Source organism: Oreochromis niloticus, linkage group LG13 (genome assembly GCF_001858045.2).
Source record: "Oreochromis niloticus isolate F11D_XX linkage group LG13, O_niloticus_UMD_NMBU, whole genome shotgun sequence".
In the NCBI taxonomy this organism is placed as follows: Eukaryota; Metazoa; Chordata; class Actinopteri; order Cichliformes; family Cichlidae; genus Oreochromis; species Oreochromis niloticus.
In genome coordinates this window covers 13,293,312-13,317,346 of record NC_031978.2, presented here as the reverse complement: position 1 = coordinate 13,317,346, position 24,035 = coordinate 13,293,312, and the positions used below count along the sequence as shown (strand labels likewise).

Below are 24,035 nucleotides of genomic sequence, written 5' to 3'. Positions count from 1 at the left end.
CTTGCAGTTGTGTGAAATCTTAAGGGTTTTTTTTAGTTGCTTTGTTTGTTTTTTGTTGTTTCCTGACATGGGATGGTTTTGTTTTTGTAGATTAAGAACAATGTGGAAAGTTGAGCTTTTTTAAGACTTGAATCAAATCCACAGATACTGATGCTCTGGACACTTTCAGAGTTATTAAACTTTTTTGCTCTGGACACTTTCAGAGTTATTAAACTTTTTTTTCTGGACAAGAACAGGAAATCTCTGCTAGCCTGAGTTAACAGATTATAAAACAGAAACAGTACAAAAGGAGAGATAAGACAAGGGTGCTGAAAAAAATGAAGTAAAATTAAGCATAGCAGATCTGAATCCACCCGGGACAGAACGATGCTGCAGAGAGCAGGAGGACTCTCGACTCACTCTGTGTGTGAGTGTGTTGTAGAGAGAGTAAGAGTGAACGTGTGTACTGCTCTGTTGGCTGCTACAGCCATGCTGACTGTCCCTATCAGTCAAGGTTGTGTCTTATTATAGGTCATTAGTCTCTCTGCTCAGCTGTGACCTTGGCGGTACCTGCAGGAGCATGTATATGCACCATAGTAGGCAAAAAGGTGTGTGTGTGTCTCTAAGTGTTGTTTATGTATGTGTACCTAGGCTGCAGCCTTGATGAGCACTGAGTTCTGGCTATCCGTGTGATAGATGAGTGGGCACACGGGGTCACAGAGGGTCAGCTAACACACCCATATGCGGGGGGCAGGGAATGGATGTCACTCACAGATTTAGTGCTACAGGACTAATGCTGGTCTAAAGTAAAAGTGCTGCCACCCACAATAAAAAAATGTCTGCTGTGCAGGACAATAGCTTGTGTTCTAACTGCCAACAGCCATTTACTGGTTGCTTTTCTTTTACCCATTCTGACAGTTACACTGAGACATGCAGACCACAACTGGCTATATCATCAAATTCTAACACAGCTATTAGACTCATTTTTGTGGATTTAAAGAAATAATTCAGGAGTTTACGCATCATAAAATAGTCTGGCACATACACTCCCACAAAACCACAACACTTTTACACTTTTTTATTTATGTCTTGCTCGTGTATTTGGTATTCTAATATCTGAAAAAAATGCAAAGCTTGGCATTACTTAGTACATAGTACAATCCATGTGTCTAACCACATATAATGCAAATATACAACATTATATTACTCATCAGAATTACAATTTTCATACACATTTTAGTCCTCTGAGAGCCCAAGATCAGTGCGGTAGTTTAGCTCAGAGCTTGTATAATTTACCACTGTTCCACTTCTAGCTTGCTCTGACAGTGAACTGTGTTTTGGATGTTGTATAGAATCAAATTGGACATAACTGATCTAAAGCCAGTCTTATTTAATAGACTGAATAAAGGTGAGTTTAAGAACTCTGAGATGCTGAAATGCATCTAAACAGCACAGTTGTTAGAGACTCTGCTCATAAGCATAGCCAGCATTAAATAGCAGACAGCATCAGAGAGAGAGATTTTACATTTGGGGTTTTTTTGAAGGTCACATGACATGTCTTTACATGGCATTGTTTGTGTGCACTGACATCTGCTGGTGTTATTAATTTAAATCAGTTGCTCTATGCAGAGACGCTGGGTTGCTATTCCACCGCTCGGTCCACTCGGTCCTTTACTATTATTGTGATGAGTTTTAAATAAAACTAAATATAATTTAAAGTGTGCAAATTGTTTAAAATGTTTTTTGCTCTTAAAGAAATCAAGAAGTTTCTGTGTATTAGTGTGTCCTTTGAGAAATGGACCACTTCAGGGTAACAAAACAGTTGAATTTCTCTACACAACACACTCACATTGCCTGTTTTGTTGCCATGTTCAAGGAGCACCACTATTAAGGATTTGGGCCTTACCATTCAACAGCCTATTACTTTGTGTTGCCTGAGGGGCAGCTGGCTGTTTCAGCACCTAATAGCCTTCTGTTTGCCAGAAAGAAATGCCAGGATTCAAAGACTATTACTCCAGTGTAAGAAACAGTATGTGTTACAGCTTCTGTATTTGCAGAAAAGAGTAGATATTTAAAAGGTATAAATGAAGGATAATCAGTTGAATTGGTGAGCAGGGTGATGGACAAATCCAGTGTAAATCCATGTTCACGCTCATATTTTTTCCAAGATTTTTTCACATCACTTTGTTTCTTTCCTCTTCTCCTCTGTCAGAAATCCTTGGCCTCGTGTCAAAGGGGCAATCATGGAGAATTAGATTATTGTCCCATAATTTTGACAATTTCTACTGAGCAATTCATGCTCGTGTATGTGTTTAGTTTAAGTGCTTGTTTGCACATGTGCGACTATCTAACTGCATGCGTGTTTGTGTGCGCGCTGTGTGGAGACTGGGGGAGCTCAGAGGGGACAGATGGCTCATGGTCTGTTCTCGTCTGGTGCTCTCTGTCTGCCAAAGATCAGGCAAAAACAGTTACAGCACTCTGTTTTTTTCAGCCTTGCACCGACAGGGGAAAAAGCAGGACTTTTTATTCTTCCTGTTTTATAGATAGCTTTATGAGCTCTCATAATGTTACGGTCAAAGCTACAGAAATGACATTTACAGCAGATTTTGTTGTACCTCAGTGTCAGACAATGAACGCATGCTTTTCTTCTGTGGCTCTTTGTTGTGGTAAATGTTCAGCTGGAGGACTGCGGCACACTTTTTGACTGGCACATGTTTGTATTCCATCTTCCAGACTCTAAGACTTTAATAATTTATCAGGGGGATTTCTGAATTTGCTCTGCCGGGTTTTCTTAGTTCAAAGACATCTTCACTAAATGTGTCCTGCATCAGATCGTGCCCTCCTTTTTTCCACGCTGTATTATTTGACTTTGAAATAACAGCTGTTTGCCACAGTGCAAACAAGAAAGTAAACAAGAAAAGATTTTTAAATGATAAAAGTTATGCAAAAGGTTTACCATGCAAGTGAGTACATGTAAACATACCAGCTGTGCATTTTGCTCAGTGATGGACAGTTCACATCTTATTGATCTTTCTCAGCCATGATAGCCATTTGTGATAATGGGGATGGGGAATTTTTATACTTGGCTTTTCCTCTTTTCCTATTTAAAGCCTTGGAAAGACCCTCTTGGTCTTCTGCAGGGGCCTTGGAGACGTATAACATAAATACATCTTATGCAGAGACACACCGGCTGCACACTGAACTTCTGCAAAATTCTTGCAAAAGATGTTTTTCATATTTACCTATAGTACTTCAGTTTGTTAACAAGATCAACTAGTTCCAATGTTTTTGAAGACCACTTGAACATTATAACCCATGAAGACTGAGACAAAGAAACATTAAAGGCCTAAAGCGTTTTCTAAAAAGTCAGAAGCTTTAAACGAACAGGATGTTGGAAAGATTAATGGACAAAAAGACTGGCAACAAATCATACTACCTTAAAACTTGATTACATAGCTCTGAATGTCATCTTGACTTCAGTTTCACCGTGTCCTGTTAAATTTAGGACTAGATGCCAGATGGGCATTTAGTGTCTGACTCTATCCAGAGTACTTTCAGTTATTGTAGCAGAGCTGTGGTGCTGGGCTAGTTGAACTAATGTGGAATTTACAAGGCGGATATATGCTAAAGTTAACTTGCTGCTTACATACTAAGGCTAGAATTGTAAACCAAAGAAACTGATTCCCTTTTTGACCTCAAGAATGAATTTGAGGAAGCTCAGTGAAGCAAGGGAGTAAAGATTTTCACTAATGATGTGTGCAGTTGACGAAGTGGTTTCATCATGAACCTCTGTTCATCTTCCTTTTCCTCCAGATCATTGGTAATAGACACTCTATAGCTTAAACAGGTCTTATAAACTGACACAGAGGGAAAAAAGCCAGTTCTCTATTCAGACTAATCATGTCAGTTATGGCTGCTCAATTTTATATATGCATGTTTCCCATTTACATTTTCTCCTCAGATCTTTCTTTGTGAGTCATCACATTTGGGACTGTAAGCTTTTGTCTTTTTCGGGTCTTTTAACAGCCTAGCTTCTTTCATGTGTTACCCCCACACACACTTTCAAATGTATATATTTATAAGTCACATGTACCTCTTTCTCTAGTCCATATAGAGATGCACACACACACACACTATAAAACTTATTGCAGTTTCAGCTCCCACAGCTCATTACCTGCTGTTCAGCCAGGACTAGGTCTTACACTCTTTACAGTCCATCTACTGGTTAGTCATTTGCATTTTTATGTCACAAGGAAAGGAAACTCACTCACATGAAAGTATGACTGTAGAGGACTGCCCTTTTTTAAACACAAAAGGTCTGTTAAAGTGGTTATGGGTTTACTGTTTCTTTCAAATTGCTTCACTTCTCACCAAGTGCACATGATAGGTTATTGAAATTAACATGTTGATAACATGTGAGTCTGCTTGGTTCAAACACGCTGAATAATTACTGGACTTTTTTAATTTGAGAATTCACAGTCCACTTTATTGTAGCTTAATATATGCTTACAGCCACCTGTACAAATAGCAGTGATGAGTCCAAAAATCATTAGTCCTTGTGAGCAGCAAAATCACTCAGTGGTTAGTAGCAGCCTTACCTCACAGTAAGGGGGTCTTGGGTTTAAAGCTCTAGACTTCTAATTCCTAGTTAAATGCCAGAATAGTGTATCAATGGGGAAGCATCTTGTCACAGTTCACTCCAAACAACATTTCTGACCGATGCATTGTTGTCTAAATGAATTTGCGAATGCATTTCTACATTATAACTTGACTTTCTTCTGGATGTGCATTCTATTCACCAAAACACTGGTGGTGTTGATGCTTAGCTAATTCCACAGTGAGGTTTGCGATTCTTTGCACAGTTGTCATGCAGGAGACTGCCCACCAGAGTCCAGTGTTTGACTGCTCAGCAGAGTCTTCTGCAGGTCAAACTGAGGTTAGAGATGGTGAGCTGAGGGAAAAAGAGGAGGAGTTGTCTCTGAATTAAAGCCAGACTCTGATATGTTGTTTAATTTTCTTTGCCCTTTTAGCCCAGAGCCCTGTGCTTCTCTCCCTACATTCTGACTTTTTATCTGCCCAAATGTCTGTTTTACTCTCGTGACTGTGCGCAACACCGTGTGACCATCGATATTCTGGAGCCTGTTTTAGGATGACTTTTTGGCGCGACAGCTATCGATCGAGCATGGTGCACTTGTGTGTAGATTCAGCTGTACAGGTGAAATCCAATGCGACATTCTGATGTCACCCATCTCAGTGTCAGCGTTACTGGCCCTAGACAGCAGGGAGACAGGACATTTCATGTCATGTGCAACAGTAGTACTAACAGTAACATGATAACAGGTAATAGAAATTTTTTAATTACCTCCACACACCTGCAGCAGAATCAAAGGAAATACTGAAACGTGATTATAAATTTTATTAAATCAGATATTAAATGTATTAATCAGATATTTTTGAGATGATTTCCTCTGGTCTGTACTAGTTTAAAAGCTAGATTATATTAGCCACGCTGCACAGTTGTAGTTGAAGCTTGCTTATTGAATGGTTCACCTACTTTCCATGTTCTCTTTTCCTTCTCCTACTCACTTTTCTCCCCCTCCTTGCTGCCTTCCCAGCTTTCTCCCTCACTTTCCCTCCTAACCTCCCTCCCTAATGGTTTCATGTCCCAGGTGACAGAGGGGAGCTGTGCCCTTGAGCATGCTTCACGCAGCAGGAGCAGTAAATATCTGCGTATGTGTGCGTGTGTGTGCTTGTGGGTGTGTGTGAGATGTAAATTTTCAAAAGATTTTGAGCGTACGCCCTGGAATAATGAAAGTGTGATATTTTATAGCCGCTGTGAGGTAGCTTCTCGTAAATGTTTGTAACCTGGAAATGAAAGCTGGGCAACAACTTGCAAAGACATTTATTTCTAGTACGACAAAACCCTCCAAGAACTGTTCGAGTACAGTGTGCTGAGCTGTGTTTCATGCTGGTAATTTTATTTGAAAATAGTTTCTCAATTGGATTTCCAGAAAATGCACTGCCATGTTATTACTGCAGGGTGGCAGAATATTTTTCCTCCCAAAACTTTTATCTCTGAATAAAGTAACCTGTTTACGTTAGGGCTTAGATTTTAAGTAAGTGAAAGAAAGGTTGAAAAATTAACAGATTAACAATATTGGGAATTTAAAATAAAATAATGTTCATCCCTGTTTTGCTGAGATATATGGTTCTGCACTATACAAGGAAAAACCCTGATGTCACTATGTGTGTGTAAATGGTGTGAATAAATGGTGGAAGACATATACATATTGGCCTCTGTTTCTTACAATTCATTTATTTTATTTTTAATATAAAAGTGCTCAAAGCCTCAAAGAATCCAATTTAAAATAACACACAGTAACAAATGCCACCAGAATATAAATATATATATATAAATATATATATATATATTTTTTTTTTTTTTTTTCCAAGTAAAATACTAAACCAGGACTAAACCAGTGGGTGTGATTGCTGGCAGCCGCTACCAGTCGTGAGTGCCAGAAAAGATAATTTTCCATAAGTAGGCCCGACTCTCTTCCCCTTCTGTTGTGACCTCCCCCGTAACCATGGTAACCATGTCTTTTCCAAGGAAGGCTGCTCATTGCAGCGTTAGTGTGAAGGGACCTGTGATCCACCAATCACATGTTCAGCTCGCCACTTCTGGTCCAGAGCATCTGTCACTCCCTCTGCCACTTCTCACGTGCACTAGTCTCCCTCTCTCTCTCTCTCTCTGCATTTAAATTTCTCTGACTCCCGCTGATTGTCCCTAACTCTCTTTATCTGTCGTCTGGCAGTTTATAGAGCTGGAAAATACCCAGAATGCAGTGGTGTTATTCATCCGGAATAGTAACAGAATGCACTGGCCTTTGCTGAGAGATGGAGTGCATGTGACTGACTGTTCTGTCTGTATGTCCATCAGTGTCTGTGATACTCTCTGCTGCCAGGAGAGTCCCCTGTAAGAAAATAACAAGCATGGGTGTTACGCTGATCAACTATGCTTATTATTTATTGTCAAAATATTACATGCAACGTATTAGGGATTTTCCGTATGCTGGCATTTAACCACAGTATTTATTTAGATAATCCTTGGATTAGATTATCTTCCACTGAAAATAGTATTAGTAATATGTATTTTGGGGGTGTTTTTATGCTCGTGCTGGATTTTCTAAAAGCATAAAAATGTTATTTTGTTTTACTTTTGAGCTTCAGTTCAGATGTGTTTATTTTATTTTTATAGCATCTTTTAACAACAGCACGGATCTCAAAGCACTTTAAATTTCCTTAACCACGGTCCTTTCGCCCTTCGTTTCCTGTGTAGTTAACCGGTTGTGTATCTCATTTTCCCCATGCCATGGCCCTGCATTTCCCCCCAAAATAATCACACTTTCAATTTTTTTTACTTGATGATTTTCTTTCTTTACTACGTACTTTTTTTTCTTTTTTTTTTAGCAAATAACACTAATTCCAGAGTGTCTTAAATAATAGTTTTTAAATAAGAATATATACAAATCTGTTATACATATATATATATATATATATATATATATATATATATATATATATATACATAGATATGTTTTCATAGATGAACTCCCTTCTTTTTCTTGTAGTACACAAAAGAAGCTTCATTGTCATTAATGGAAATACTCTATTTTATCTATATGAGGGATGACACATGACGCCCACTCACTCACTGTGAATTTCCTGGACATTTACCTGCATTATTCCCACATGGGTGCAGTTGGATTTTATACCAAGGAGCTGGCAGAGTGAAGTTAGTTTAATGTCCAATCTGACTGATCTAGACATTTGCATTTTCATGTACAGCTCTATCAGGTAGTGTCAGGGAGAGGTTCAGGGCTACAGTGCATAGTGTAGCAAAAGATATGGGACAGAAGGGCTAAGAAGAAAAAGAGAGCGAGAGAGAGATAAAAAACCACCTAATCAATGGTGTTTTGGGCTCTTTTCATGCTGTTTGTTGACATTAAAAAGATACATGTTGATATGTAGTGTTATAATGGCTATTATCACATTGTCGTTCTGCTTTATCGACTGCGAATGTGTAGTTGGAGCAATGGACCAATCTTTTAGCTTTATAAACATGCAACTGAAAGCTTTGTGAAAGCATAACAGTAGCGGGTGGTCTTGGAAGATGAATGATCAGAGTGCATGCCACCCACAGGTGCAATAATGCAAGATAAAATATACACCTCACTAGTTATGCTGGATGTTATGCTTAACTTGCTCACACAGATAGTGATCAGATCCAGCTCTTCATGTAGAGCAGTGAGTTTACATGGTTGCTGTCTTACTGTGTGGGGGGATTATCCAGCAGAATCTGTGAGGAGAAGTGGGACGTGCCTGCTGAGGGGCGAGAGGTGGAGAGACAGAGGGTGTCCCTAATACTGACGGAAAAGCCCCTAATCCTCTGTTAAAGTATCCCCATTGACCGTTGGGGGTGCCCCTCGGATCCACCTGCCCCTAGGATAGTGTATGGTGTTATTGTTGTTGTTGTCTGTTGTTATTGGAATTATAAACCCCATAAACCACCCCCAGTAGGCACGCAAAGTCTCACCGCTGCTAGCTCCGATGTTCTCAGATCCCCCTGGCTCATTCTACACAACTAGGTAGAGCCGCCCCAGCCGGGACATTAACTCACAACACTCAAACTGGTCTTTTGTTTGGGGAAAATAGCTGATAAGCAGGATGACAATAAAGAGCCGTGTGCTGCCAGACCCTGTGTGAGGCAGGGAGAGTGAACCAGAGAGAATGAGTGGGAGGGAAAGAGGGCGAGTGGGTGGGATAACAAGAGGGGTTGAGGGGGGGTGGCATTTTAGCGAAAGTATTTGTTTCAGATGCTATTTTCAGTTTGGCCCCTGTCCGTCATTGCCTACCCAACCTTGGATATCAAGATCACGGTGGCACCCCCCACCTACCTACCCTGAGAGTAAATGAAGGTGAGAAAGAAAAGGAAGGAGGCAGAGAGGGAGGGAGAAGCCTCAGCTATTATGGTAAGTCAGGGTGCTCTTCCTGCACACTCCCTGATTTGAAGGTGCTTTCTGGGGCAGGGGCCAGCTTCTGTGAGGCAGCAGGGATTTACTCTTGTTGACATATTTGATAAAAAAGACACAGAGAGGGGACAGGGAGGGAGAGAGGCAGCAGAGGGGATTTGGCGTGTGTCCTTTCTGCAGCGTGAAAGACTACGAGATGTTCAGTGCTTTGTTTACTCGCTACAGCAGTGCTGTGTAGACCTCCTCTCTAGTTTTTCCTCTTGACATCAATTTCCTTTACCCTCTGCGATACTTCTTCAGCTTCCCTCCATCCCTTTGTCTGGTGTGTGGGGCATCTACCAGACAGCAGAAGGTCCTACCTCCAATAACTACGCTAGCACTTCTGGGTTTTCTTAGATTTTTTTCCCTTTGTTACCTGAACAAGTTGCACATTGCTCTTTCCTCTGAGTGGATAGGATGGATGTTCAGGAGGCTGAGATAAGGGCAGGACTAACTAACGGACTGACTTAGCAGATGACTGCTTGGCTGGCTGGCCACTCTGAGCTCAGGTTTCATTGCTTGTCATTCTGAGGACAGAGAGAAAGAGGGAAAGAAAGTAACCATGGCAGTGGAAGAGGGTGCTGTCTTCCTAACCCAAGTGAGTAGTGCTAGAATTTCTGCCTGGATTAATTTGATTTATTTTGCAGTTTTGTTTATTGACTCTCTCACAGGTTGATTTTGTGAATTTAGAACCATTTTGTGAACCATTAGAATGATACTGGTCCCATGTCATTCATTTGTACTAGGCTGTGGCTGCGTATGAACATGGAAAGTCAGCTGATCTTATGCAGATGAACAGATCTTGAAGTGACTGTGTGATTGTTTGATCCTGCATGGCAATACTAGACCATGTTTTTTGACTGGACTGATATTTGCCCATCCAATAGCACATCCAAATTGTACTCTGTGCATTCATACATTCACCTATAGTTTCAGTTAATTTCACATTTTGTTTGCACGCATTTAAGTTAGCTTAGAATGAAGACAGGAAACAGCTATCCTGGCCCTAACCTGAAAATTAACTCTAAGATGCAAAAAAGCTAATTTCCACTTTCTGGATTTCATTGCCAATATTTTTACCTGTTAATACTCTGAAACATGTCGTTTTTATTAGAAAAAGTGATGGATGTAGGTAAGTAAGTATGTGAGTTCAGCTGAAGCTTTTGTTGAATTACCGTAGTGTGATAATATTCTCAGTAAAGCTGTTTCATTGTTGAATGCTCTGGATGAATGAATTTTTTCCAAAGTGATTCACTTTAGTTACTTGCTCATTCATTCATTCATTCTTTTGCTTTCTAAGTCACACAGTGTCTCACTGCCGCTTAGCCTAAAAGTTTTATTAGAACCACTTGTCTCCTCAATATTTACAGCCATGTGCTGATGGCTGATGGTACATGCAGCTCTTACATTTAAAATCAGAGAAGATTAAAAAATGTCACATCTCTTCATATAGATATCATGTTATCATTTAACATCCATGTCTATAAAAGGTTTAATTAAGATTTTCTGGTGTGAGCTTGTTGACAGTGATATGATGGATTAATCAGCAGCATCTTTTCTGTATTTTGCATGGAGAAAAAGAAAGAAGTCAAGTTTCCATGGGGAAATAAGCAAGGCAGGGGATTTGGGAAGTTTGACTATTTAGAACTGAGAGGAATGGATGTGGTGGTTGCTGAGATGAGGTTCTTTGGCACTCATAGAAGATGTAGCCTGTTACTCAATGCCCCCTGCTTTGGCTTGTAGAGTTGTGGACCTCTGTGAGTTTTGTGTTGTCAGGAGAGCAGGGGATAAAATCAAACAATACAGCTGCTGCTGGTCTGGCTCTCCTCTTCTAAGCTCCCTCAGTTCACACAGCGCCTACAGCGATGACATCAACGCGTGTGTGTCTACATTGTTTTTATCTGTGGTGCATCGGTTAGTTCTGTCACCTCATGCTATGAAAGGTCTTGATTTGAAGCCCAGCTGGGGTCCTGCTTTGTGGAGTTTGCACATGCCCACGTGGGTTTGTTTCAGGTACATGCATGTTAGGCTCATTAGTGATTCTAAATTGACTTTGGATGATTGGTATTTAAAGTGTATATAATAAAGCACTATATGAATGTGTGGTTAAATGTGGCTTGTAGTCTAAAGTGCTTTGGGTGGTCAGTAAGATTAGAAAAGTGCTATATAATTGCTGTTCCACTCAATGTGCGAGCTTCTGCTTTGTTGTGAGCTTGGTACATAGTGCCAAGCTGACATCATTGTAGTCTGGAAAGACAGGATATCAGTTCTTTATACTAACTAAGTATCTTCTATCCAGACTATCACTGCGTTGATGTCATGAAGAGAAAAAGTGCCAATTACAGATTCAGCAAAAATGAAAACAAACACCATGCAGCAGCAAAGGGTCATGAAATTCAAATTCAAGAAGTGAATGATGTGACCCACCCAAAATCTGACCGTTTACTTAAGTTCATCCTTTTGTGTCATACTCTAATGCTAATTTTATTCTAATAGCTGGATATCAGACTTGCCTTTGGAAGGAAAGAAAACTCCAAGAAAAACAAAAAAAGAAAACTGATCTATTTTCTTTATCCAAAAAATGTTGCTGTGAGTAGATTCTCATTTTCCAAGTTTATTGTGGGAGAGTAGCATTCGTTGACACCACACATGCATTGTTACCAGCCTACAATATATATCATGTCAACAAAAACAGGGAATGTTTACTAGATATTTGAAATCTGTACTATCAAAATGTCAGTAGTGATTGTGCTTTGTTCCTGTGCTTCCCTTTTTTGAAGAGGCAGATTGAACCTTTAAGGGTTTGTTCTTCTTCAAAGAGCATATCCACTCTATGAAACAGGTGCAGTAGTGTTATCAAACACACACATTTTGGTTCATCAAATGGCAGCACGAAGGCCTCACTGCTTTTTATTCACATTTCTTTTTCTTCATTTTAAAGAGCATCTGCAGGCAGTGGCGACAGGGCTCTATTAATTTAAAACCCATATGGTTAATTCTCATTTTTACAGCGTCTTACCTGAAAGTTAGCTCAATTTTTGACTCTTTAAGACGTTAATTTGGAATGATGGTATAATTTCCAGCTTTTTGCGTTAGCACTTGTGTGCCAGATTTCGCTCTCGTCCTCTACTTTCTATCTAACATGAGATTAATGCTTTCCTTCAGGCTTAACCTAGTCTTTAATGGCCCCATTTTCTTTGAACCTCTGATCTGTGGAGGCTTAATGATATTTCTCTTACTAATCTCATACCCAGTCCTGTGTAATACTTCATTCACAAAGACTCCAAGATCCCTCGTGTTAGACGGAGATGGGGAGTGGCTGTAGGGCTGGACATTTTGGTCACTGTATTAAGGGATAAACTGAAATCAGTAATAATGTAGATATGGATGTGGACTACTTAATCTGTTGCGAGAAGCAAAGAGCACCATGTAATGTTTAAAAGACTTTGCAAGTTGTCATAGAAACACATAAAAGCTCTTAATAATGTAACTTTTCTGTAATGATGTTTATATATTTTTTCTGTCTCATCTGCTGCCAACCAGTCATCCCTCATTTAATATCTGTATTAAATGATTAAAGGCTGCATTAGATATCATGTTCGACCTAGGTAATATTTGATGGTGTAAATCACGCAGCAGTTTTGGTGCATGCTGTCTTTCCACAGCAGTGTGACCTTTGCATTTCCATGTCAGGGGGTTTCAGAGCGGTCACGCATTTGGTTACGCTCAAGAGCTCATACGTGGGTCAGACTTTGCAGAACATGCTTCACAGTGAGGACACATGGCAGTTAGTAGGAAACAGCATAGTTGCTGGGATGTATATCGGTGATTTGGACATGCACAGAAACACAAACATATGCTGCACAGATATTATAGTATGTGGAGAGACTTCAGTAAGTGAAGCATGAAGAGGCAAAGAGGCAATACCCATTTAAGTTTTGGCAAAGAAACATTTTATATGTTTCCTTCCCATCCTCGATGTTGTTCAGAACCACTATAGTTAATATGAGATTATTTCCATATGCAGTAATTTCAACTTTGTGATGTGACATACCACCCTTTAAGTGTATAGTGATAATATGACGCTGATTAAGACAGAAACCGCATGAAAGGAGGAGTTGGGTTGGAAGTGAGTTGCAAAGAGCAGCTTTAAAGCATCTTAGATAGTATGAACTCTATGAGAACTGCCCATAGGATGCATAAAAGAGTGTCTGATGAGCAAGTTGATGTAATCTGGAACTGAAGTCAGCTGATCTACAGGATTGTGGAATGTGCTCGACTTCAAGGCCTGCCTGAATTAATGCTGTGTTTAAATTTGCGGCGGAAAAATGTGTATGAAGTTTTTTGGAGGGGAAATGACATCATGGTGTTGCTTTTTGATTTTTACAGCCCCCCTTTAATATTTAATATCAACATTTTCTCACCATTCCTGCATAGCCAGCACTTCTCACTGTAAAGTAGGTTGAAAACAAATGAAATGTAGACCTAACAGAAGACAGAAAATAAAAATGATGACAAGAAAGAGAGTGGCTGCTGACTGTGGCTGGACCACATGGTTATCATAAAAGACCTACTGATTGTATTATGCTGAATTTTAAGTAAAGTTTATGCTTAATTTTAAGTTAATTGCTGTGGAGATTGTTTACATTGCATCATTATTTGTCAAAGTTATTATCAAAGCTATTTGGAGGTATTTCTCTGAAGAAGAGCCAGAGCATAGCACTGGATGTTTAAAGGCTTTCACAGCCCTATTTCCCGGTACAATTCAGCAGTGCTAATGCTAAGTAATGCTAAGATACTCACAGCCACACACACTATTATGCCTCTTTAGACCTTTGAGACATTTATTATATTACCTTTGCACATGCATTTGATAAAGTTAAGAGCTGAATATTTTCTGTAATTGTTCTCGGTGCATGGCTCACTTTTGCTGTTTACTTATCATGCTGGTTCGGTACCATGGATGACTTTTTCTCAAGGCCACAAGAGCAGAAATATCATTAGTGATTCAGTGCTATCACACATTCCTCAGAGGGTTGGGGCTATGGAAAAAGGAAGCAGAAATCTCTAGATGTGGCTGCAGATATATAAGTTTTAGCTTAATGGTTTCTTGTAATCTTGTAATCAGGAAATGACTCGGGTTCCAGTTAACACTGCCTCATTTGCCATTAATTTGTTTATCCACACATGTGTGCAAGAGCACAAACAGAAATATTTTCCTCTCAAACTTTTATGCAGACTAGTGGAACAATCTAATACTGGTGTCTTGTTCCCTCACATTTTGGCAAAGGGTCAGATCCCTCTATGCTCGTCAGAGTTATTTCTGGACAAGCACAGTGGAGAGGGAGGCAGAGAATACAACATTGGATAACCGCTTGTACCATTGCCCTGCTGCGTTTATCCTACATGTCTCTGGATGCAAGCTAAATTTAGCAAGTCTGGGCTTTTGATAAATCAGGGGAATTTGGTTTTGTGCCCCTGTTATGAAGCAGCATATCACAGCATCTCTCCCTCCTGCTCTCAGCAGCACCAGTGCTGAGTTTTACAAAATGCTCTTTGCAAGGCTGCTGCGAAGAAGGGAGACAAAATGTGCAGAGTTTGCTGTGTGTCATTTTATGTCAGACCTAATGTCCTCTGAGGTAACATGAACACAGAAAAGAAACTACCTTCATCTCTTCTTTTCTCTTTTTTTAAGCTTTCTCCTTCTCTTTTTCTTTCTTCTCTCTTCCTCCTTTCCATCTCGCTCCCTCCCTTTCTTTTCTTCTCTACACGCACATGCTCACCACATTTGTTATGGGGCAAAAAAAAAAAAATGCTTGCCTCATCATTATATTTTGGTGTGCAAAGCCCTATTTCTGTAGTGAAATAAAGGACAGCTGAGCAGAACAGAGGATGCTCTGCTTCTCATAGCACAGCAACGTAGAGTCATAACTTCTTTGCTGGTGGACAGAAAAACATCTCAGAGGAAAAGAGGAGGTCTCTGTGGCAGCTGGAACGACCACCCGGTCACTGAACTTCTTTCACTGGGGAATCATGGACATTTGGATTTAACAAAGCTGCAATAACATTCCGGTGGGATCTGATGGATGATGAAGGATGATGTGAATTGTCGGGAAGATATGCTCGGGCTCTGTTGGCTTTCTCATGGATTTACTTCTTGAAATGTTTGTGTTTTCTCGCTTTGAAGCACAAGTAGACTTTTTTGTTTGCAGTGTAAAAATGGACACATTGCGTCTGTGGATATTAGCTTTGTTTTTTTGCCAAGATAAGATGTTTTTGGATGTCTGAGAAATTATGACAGAGTTCTACCTGGTACAGTAATGCACGTGCTTTGTTCTACTGTGGGCTTAAAGATGTGTAATGTTTAAATCAAGACAGTGCTTAATTCGTCTCTCTTTGTTCTTGCTCTCTCTCTCATCTGCCTCTCGTGCTCTCTTTCGCTCTCTTTGTTTCCTCCTCCTCTTAAGTCTGATAGCAATGCCAGTTACCTACGAGCTGCCCGGGCAGGGAACCTCGAAAAAGTCCTTGACTACCTCAAGTCTGGGGTTGAGATTAACATTTGCAATCAAGTAAGTTTGTACTTATTAAACTGTCATGTCTTTATGCATGCTCATTGATTTTAGAATTAAAGAAGCATATTAGGGTACACATTAAACTGCACTGCTTCCCAAGCTAAATTTAAGAGGACTACAAGATTCATGTATAACTTAATAAACACTATCTTACCATCAATAAAACATAGATGATTTTAGCCAACGTATGATGCACAATCAAACGTGATCTCATATTATCTCTTCATGCATAATACCCGCTAACTCCTATAAATGTTTCCTTCTCAGAATGGTCTAAATGCTCTTCATCTGGCCTCCAAGGAGGGACATGTAGAGGTTGTTGCTGAGCTGCTGAAGCTCGGAGCCACTGTGGACGCAGCCACAAAGGTAAGACCAGCTCCATCAGGTATAATGGAAGACTATATTTGGACTGAGCGCGGATCATGGTATCTCTGTAGGATTAAACAGTATGCAGAATCAGTACGACGAAGTGTGCAGCCTTTGTTAGTGTTTGATACTGGATCAATATTTAATGACGTCTATGGGGACTACTGCTGGAAGCAGACAAGGTAATTAGCCATACAAAAATAATAAAATGTGTGCTAGAATGAAGCAAAAAAGTGTGTTGCAAGAATTGTATGTATCAAACATCTAGATAAGTAAAACCAGTTGTAGTGTTATTTTATGTATTGTAAAAACATGCATATATTGTAATAAGACGGGTTTTTGCTATGGATGCATCTCAATTCTGATCTAAAAGGAGTTCAGAGGAAGAGCCACTGAAAATGTTTTCCATATTTCTCCCCTGAAGCCTTTTACTGCCATTTAGTGGTCTGGCTCAGCCTCTGGGCCCCAGGCCACACGCCTAGTGCTGACATAAACATAAGACACAATAAAATATTCAAGATCAAGGAAAAAATCTTCCCAATTAAAAATATTTCTGTATTGTGACCTGGAGGATGCTCGAGGATTAGTTTGATATGCCTGTGTCTGCTTGCATCCTAATGCCGATCAGTTTCCTCTTTAAGCAGCCAGAGGAGGCAACGCTATCGAGGATTCTTATTTAGCAATACGACAATGCGTCTCTGTTTGATTCTAGTTATTGTTCATTAGCCCCTCCAACACAGTGCTGCTCTCACTGTGGGAGAGTTAAACAAGAGGTCCTGTGTTCATTAATAGTCAGTGATACAATAACTGATCTTTTTAAGCTGTAATGGCATCGCTGCACTGGATTACCTGAACTTAAATATGTGTCTTTAAAATGGTATTCATAGTGTTTGTTTAGCCAAAAGTATTTGAGGGTTCTCAGCATGAAGGAATTTAAGGAGTATTTTTCTAATCATTTTTTTAATAAGGCCAAGATCTTCACCTGCCTTTATCTGTTTTTTCAGTGCTCAAATGTAACACTGTGAAAACATTAGCACATTTTTTCAAGCGCAGGAGTTGGTATTTTTGCGAAACTAAATAATGTAACTTGTCAGTTAGCTGCAAATAGTGCAGCCAGCACTTCTTTAACACTGTTGTTAAAGTGTTACCACTCATAAAGGCTACAACAGATCTGAATGAACACGATTCCAAACAAAAGCTGAAACTTTTGGCCTCAAACATGTAGTATTGTACCAATGTTGTGTCTCGTTAGACACATATGAATATATAAATATCTCTTCTCCTTATATATAAATATATCTCTATATATGAGGATTTGTGCAACTTTTTTTCATTTACAATTTTAATGGATATAGCTATGACATTTCTATTATCTAGTGCGTAGAAAGAAGATTTTCAATTTCTTTTACTGCATTTCTTGTGATTTATTTTGTTACTATGGCCTAATTACTTATATTTTGATGTATAGCAAGTTGAAATGCTCCACAAAATGCCATTACAGCATGTAAAAAGGGTAATAAAGGTATAAACATACAGTACAATTAGCCTGTCAACAATAATAAGGTGACTAAATTAATATTAAAATAAAGTGACAGCGTATCAAAACACAGATATTTTATAAATCTGTCAAAAAAACTACAAATCATAGTGAAATAGAAGAAATCAGAGTTTCAACCATTAAACTAATTTTTATATTCAGCAGTGCTTGCAAATAACTGTAATTTGGCATCTTTGGCAGCTTTGAGTGGTGGTCTAATAAACAAAAAGAAACTTGTCTGTTTATTAGGAGCCATGGCTATCGGATTTCCCTGCTACTATATACGCTATACGTGACTGATCGCTATTATGCAAAAGAACCTTGTGACCAACTAGCATCAGGATCATGTGGCCACGAATCAGGCTAAGGGTCGACTCTGCCCTCACAAGGAACTGCACAAGTTCATAAAAAGCCTCCACTAGTTTTATTTACCGGCAGGATAGGAAGTGACACATTGTTGGCACTGCACGCAGGGGGATGCCAGAGCTGGAACGCCAGCAGTACAAGCATGTGATCTGTGTAAGGGGATTCACGGGTGCACATAGATACTGACGTGGATATATGAAGACTATAGTGGCAATCACATTCACACACTCACACACACACTCACACACACACACAAGCAAAACAGTGGGACAGGTGGGCCAGAGCTTAACACGCATTCCTTTGGTTGTTCCGTGTAATCCAGAAAGGAAACACTGCTCTGCACATAGCGTCGCTTGCTGGCCAAACGGAAGTCGTCAAAGAGCTGGTCACTAATGGAGCCAATGTCAACGCACAATCTCAGGTGGGATATACTCAAAATGCCTGCAAGTCAATGTCAAAATGACAGCAAGGTCTTGGTGGTCTGGCTTTAGGGTAGGTATAATTACACTGCTGTTGAGATATATCAGATAGTCACTGACGTACAGGGAGAGATCCTCACTGACAGAAACTGGCATAATGCCAACTAGGCCTCTGCCTCTCCAGGAAACTGCTTGTCCTTGCATTTCACATTTAACTCTATTAGATCGAAGCGAGAGAAAATATTCAGCCAGCTTCTTTCTCTCTGATAATGTCCAAAATAAAACAGCAAGCAGAGGAAAAACTCTTTACCTTCAGACGACTTTATCTGTGTATCTGTCACTTTAAAGGGGATCAGTTGCTATAATAGTCATCATTTATGACATGTTAGGAGATGTCACATGAAACTTAGGCAATCATTTGGAAAGCAAAGGAATAAAGGAAGCAAAGGACCTTGTTCTGATAATGAAAAACACTAAGACCAAGTTTAAAATGGCTAAATACAAGGAAACATGGAATCATTTCTTGTGTAAGCAGCAGTAAAGATGAATGTATTTGTTGTTGTGTAATGTTTGAAAAAGATTGTGTGTCTCTTGGTTCATGTTGTGTGCAGAATGGCTTCACTCCTCTGTACATGGCAGCGCAGGAGAATCACCTGGAGGTGGTGCGGTTCCTTCTGGAGAACAGCGCCAGCCAGAGTATCGCCACTGAGGTACTGTACGTGTGTGTGTGTGTGTGTGTGTGTGTGTGTGTGTGTGTGTGTGTGTGTGTTCCTTGTGCTCACATGTGTGTCCATTTCTCTGCAGTATTTATCCATGCATTTTCTATGTCACTGTCTGTTTTCTATATCTAAGGGGTTTTTTTATCTGTTGTACTAACCACCTCCATCTCCTCTCCTCCTTTGTTTCCTTCCCTTCCTCCCTTTTTCCTCCAACCCCCACCCATTTTGCCTCCGTCTCCATCGGTGTCTTCATCTCTTTGTTTACTTTTCCACTTTCCTGTTTCTCTCTGTTTCTCATCTTTTTTGTCTCACATGATCCCTCTCTTATCTTTCCCCTATTCTCCTCTGCCTGCCCCACCTCCTCTTCTCCCTCCTCATCTCCTTATGAGGGACTAGGCAGAACTTCATTGATTGGTAGTGTATGGTAGTGGAGGTAGAGTGACCTTGAGCGGGTCACTGATGAGGTCTGCTCTGCTCCCTGCCTCCTCTCTACAGCTGCTGTTACTGCTCTGATTAACGTTGCTTAGTCTGTGGAACTTGTACACACGTACACTTTCCAGTCACAGCACGTTCACACAAACACAAGTGCACATACGCAGATGATACAATATCCAATGTACCCTGTCGTCTGCAAGTTTACATTTATGGGCACTCATGCACACACACACCATTCTGCACAGAAATCCAGTATCTACTCAAACATGATATATGGTAATATACAGGCTGGAGACAAATTAAAGGAAGTGCCTTAGCACTTCCCCCAGGAGGGTTCAAACCCAGTTTTTCCAATTAGATAGTCCCTCATTTAGTATTTTGATGATGGCGATGGAGAGCACTGCACTGTCAGTCTATAATCTCCCATCAGTGTTCAGCTGGGCTGAGTCACCCCTCATCTTGAAAGAGACCCTCTTATCAGGACAGGAAAAAAATGTATATACATGTGTGTGTGTGTGTGTGTGTGTGTGTGTGTGTGTGTGTGTGTGTGTGTGTGTGCGCACTTCTGCCCACACATATTGAGACATGCAGTATCAAAAACACAGTAAAATAAAATGGCAGAGAGCTTTTGGCTGAATTATGTATCATAAGGGCAATGTGAGTGGGAAATACCGAAGATGTGAGCTGTCTCCTCCACATCCTCTTATTATGTAACTTACATTTGTGTCCTACATAGAGATGTGGCTTGGAAATGTACAGTAAGCCTATAAAAGTAAGCCTATAAAACTATTAAAAAAAAATTTTGCTTTTTACAAGCTGCTTTTAATTTGCTCTCATCATCCACGCCATCCAGCATTGGTTACTCATTTCTTCCCCTCTTTCACAGGATGGCTTTACCCCTCTGGCAGTGGCCCTCCAGCAGGGCCATGACCAGGTGGTCTCCCTGCTATTGGAGAACGATACAAAGGGCAAGGTGCGCCTGCCTGCCCTGCACATCGCTGCACGCAAGGACGACACCAAGGCCGCGGCCCTGCTCCTGCAGAACGACCACAACGCAGACGTCGAGTCCAAGGTGAGCAAAAACGCTGATGCAGCCCATCTTTGGTGGTGAATGATCTGTCGGTTGCTTTCTTTTTGTCTCTTTGATTATTTGATTCATTGTTTTTAACACTGATTTCTTTGGTTTTCTTGATTGTCTTTTTTTTCTTGCTGCCTTTTCTCTTTATTGTTTGAATTTCTTATTGATGCTCTTTCTTTCGGAAAAGAAGCAGAAGTACATTCCTGTTTGTTTTTTGGCCAGTTTTATCTCTGAAAAGATTTTAGTTTGAGAATATCCTTCTCACCCTTAAAATCAAACTTCAAGTAACAGCGCAGTCTGCACACCGAAACTTTTCTGCCGTAGATTATTTTTCACTGAGCTGCCTCTCCCTCTTCTGCTCCTCCACTTCATGTGAGTGAAGGCCCTTTTTAATTTGTTTTTTTTTCTCACTAATTGCCCGTTCTCTCCTCTCTTGGCTGACTCTGTAGATGATGGTGAATAGAACAACAGAGGTACACCTCTACTCTGTACATTATGTAGTGTTCATCCTATTCATAAAAACTCTGAAAACAACAACGACAATCACTTCAGTGCCCCTGACTTGATGCAGTAGTGTTTCTGCAGCCCTCTGTCACTCCCCCTTTTCCATTTTAGCTCAATACTGCCTTCTTCCTCTTCATTGCTTCATCAATGTAGTGGATATATCTGGAAAATCAGAGCTAAAGCGCATGCTTCACTAATACTGATTATAAAATCTGAGGCTAAAGGCTTGGGTATCAAGGTTTTCCTTGATTCTAATGGTTTCATGGTGTCCAAAGCTGAAGTGTCTTATTTTTGGAAATCCCTTGTCACTGTTTAAAATATGTCGTCTTAATGTGTCCTGACTAAGCCCCTCCATGAAACTGATTAGCATGATAACCAGTGTACGCATGAAAAATGGTTATCATTCATTTGAAACCAGCAGTTTGTCCATAACCTGCATGGCAGTCTAATTCCCTTTACGCTCTAAAGAACCCCTGCATTCTAGCATTAGTCAGGCTCTCTAATTTGTTTACTGGTGTATCCTTTATCGAGCTCTAGTACGTCCAGTATTTAACACTAGCACCTAAAGCATTTTGCATGGGACCAAAGTAACAAGCTAGTGTGACACTGCGTCTGTGGTAACATTGGCCCCTTTTGTCAAACCAAAGCCAGGTGGCCACCTTCTGTGCGTGCCTGTTTTGGTTGGCATTGTTTGTGGCTTTGGCAGGCTCTGGTATGATTCATCCAAAAATGGCTTTGATTTCAGACTTATGCATTGTGGTAAACAAATGTGTACTCAGATAGAAGAAAGACACTGTAATCTGTTTTATATGAATAGTGTGTTTTTTCAAGGCAGATATAAATCATTTTAATTGTGGTGAACTTTGTGGTATGATTCGAAATTTGTCAGTTCAAGATATCAGAGGGGACACGTGTCTGAATTACCGATTGACTTTTGGCTCTTTGAAATTAAAATTCCAGCAGTTGGATTGTTTAACGTAAGACATAAGGTCACAGATATTTTCCAGTGTCTTTTAGTTGCTCTGACAGCTAATCCAGGAGTTATATCAGGATGCATCTCTCATTGAAGATGTTAACAGATGGAGATTGAGTTCATTTGCAGGGTGATTATTTGCAGCTAAAAATAACAGAATGTTGTAAATTAGATTAAACAGATTTACACCAATTAGCTCTAAATTGTTTCTTTAAAATCAAGTTGTATATTACACTCAGATCTTTGTAATTAGTTTTTTTGTTTTTTGTCAGTTAAATGTAAAATTGTTATATTTTAGTTGGGCCCATGTTTGATTCTAACAGTTTTAGAAAAAATATACTTTTTCTACAATTGTTAGAAAAATCAGGTGTCAGTGTAGAAGTGTGCAACGCAGTGTGTCCTTGTTTGATGTAGTGGGACTTTGTAAAGCCAGATGTTTGATCTTGCGTGGATGTTGCTCCACTTTTTTTTTAACATGGTGTGTCTATTTGTCTGTCTGCACGTGTGTTGTTGCATTTCTTCAATCCTCAGAGTGGTTTCACCCCCCTCCACATCGCAGCGCATTATGGCAACATTAATGTGGCCACGCTTTTGCTGAACCGTGGGGCTGCTGTGGACTTCATGGCTCGGGTGAGTTTCTACTGCCCTCTGCTGGTTGGGAAAGGTGTAACCATTACAGACAATAAATATGACTATGGTATTCGGGTAAATTTAATGGATTAAAAAAACCTATGAAGCTGTAAAACAAAGCTATAGCCTAGCTTTTATGACAGAGGAAAATCCCTTTGATTTTACTAACCTATGTCACATTTATGCTCCTTGAAAGGAAAAGCAAAGAATAAACTTACATTTTGCATCTCAACCCTTCAGCAAAATAGGATGGACTGAAAATATTGGTGTCAAATGTGGGATTTTTTTTTTTTACATGAATTCTCTTTGTGGACTTTTCATTGATAGAGGAATGCATATTTTGTTTACTCAAGGGAAAAAACAACAGTGAAACCCAAACCACCCACACACAAACTTTAATGTCAAGTCAAGTCAAGTAGAGTTTTATTGTCAATCCAACAATATACACTCAAGTATACAGTGGGACAAAATATCGTCCTCTTGGATCAAAGGTGCAAACTGTAAAAATTAAAAATTAAAAAAATTCAAATATACACAACTATACAGAAATAAGATAAACTAAGAATAAATACAACAGTACTGGAGTTAAATAGAAAAGAATAAATAAATAGAAAAGAAAAGAATGAGAATGAGAATAAATAAATACAATAGTACACATACAGAATAGTGCAAGTATTGGAAGTAATGTCGGTAGTATAAAGCCTAATATATTTGTGTTCATCCCCTTAAATATATAGGTATTCAGTGGTAAAGAGAAAGAGATTCCTGGATTAATAAAGACCCTCATAAAATGGGAGACTTTTGAGAACAATGGGACATTTTGTTATATATGTATCTGTTATGTTATTCTCAGACTGAATTTATATTTTTTGAGATATGATTAAATATAAAGACCTGGAAGAGATTTTATGTGACATTTACACAGTAATCTCAGAGATGTTGTCTTAGAAAATGGGTTTCCATATTAGATGTTTACTAATCAGAGTGATCAGTGGCCATTAATTGAATCAGCTAGTGTGTGAAGCAGTGTTTATGTTTAGACTGATTATAGGTAAGGTCCAGAAAATTATCCACCAGCAGTGTTGGATGGGTTAAACAATGGAGCTGGCTTACAGCTGTTTGCTTGATAGCAACGAAGCATTACCGTCTATTACAGACTAGTCAATTTCGTGTTGAGTTTCTAATGAATTAATTCTGTCTCATTCTAGATATGTTTAAATGCATAATGTGAGAGCAGAACCGTCTAAGAGTTTTCCACTTTTTCACTTAGAATGACATCACACCGCTTCATGTGGCCGCAAAAAGGGGCAACAGCAATATGGTGAAGTTGCTGCTGGACAGAGGGGCCAAAATTGATGCAAAGACCAAGGTAAGACTTTTTTCTCA

The 24,035-nt window shown here is 39.6% G+C and overlaps 1 protein-coding gene across 36 annotated transcripts in view; it reads left to right on the top strand.

Moving 5' to 3' along the window:
* ank3a (ankyrin 3a) overlaps nucleotides 1-24,035 on the top strand; it is a 118,444-nt gene that overhangs the window by 42,802 nt on the left and 51,607 nt on the right. For 27 of the 36 annotated variants that reach the window (XR_003213541.1, XM_025897635.1, XM_025897652.1 and 24 more), the window contains exons 2-9: nucleotides 15,518-15,619; nucleotides 15,890-15,988; nucleotides 18,214-18,312; nucleotides 18,922-19,020; nucleotides 20,351-20,536; nucleotides 20,992-21,015; nucleotides 22,551-22,649; nucleotides 23,920-24,018. Coding sequence is in view for 35 of the 36 variants with exons in the window: in XM_025897635.1 (XP_025753420.1) it covers nucleotides 15,518-15,619; nucleotides 15,890-15,988; nucleotides 18,214-18,312; nucleotides 18,922-19,020; nucleotides 20,351-20,536; nucleotides 20,992-21,015; nucleotides 22,551-22,649; nucleotides 23,920-24,018 (807 nt within the window). In the remaining variant the exon portion in view is untranslated. Of the gene's footprint in view, nucleotides 1-8,875; nucleotides 9,012-9,597; nucleotides 9,649-15,070; nucleotides 15,363-15,517; nucleotides 15,620-15,889; nucleotides 15,989-18,213; nucleotides 18,313-18,921; nucleotides 19,021-20,350; nucleotides 20,537-20,991; nucleotides 21,016-22,550; nucleotides 22,650-23,919; nucleotides 24,019-24,035 lie in introns of those variants that run through there. The other 9 variants (XM_025897650.1, XM_025897646.1, XM_025897643.1 and 6 more) reach the window with 5 other exon arrangements.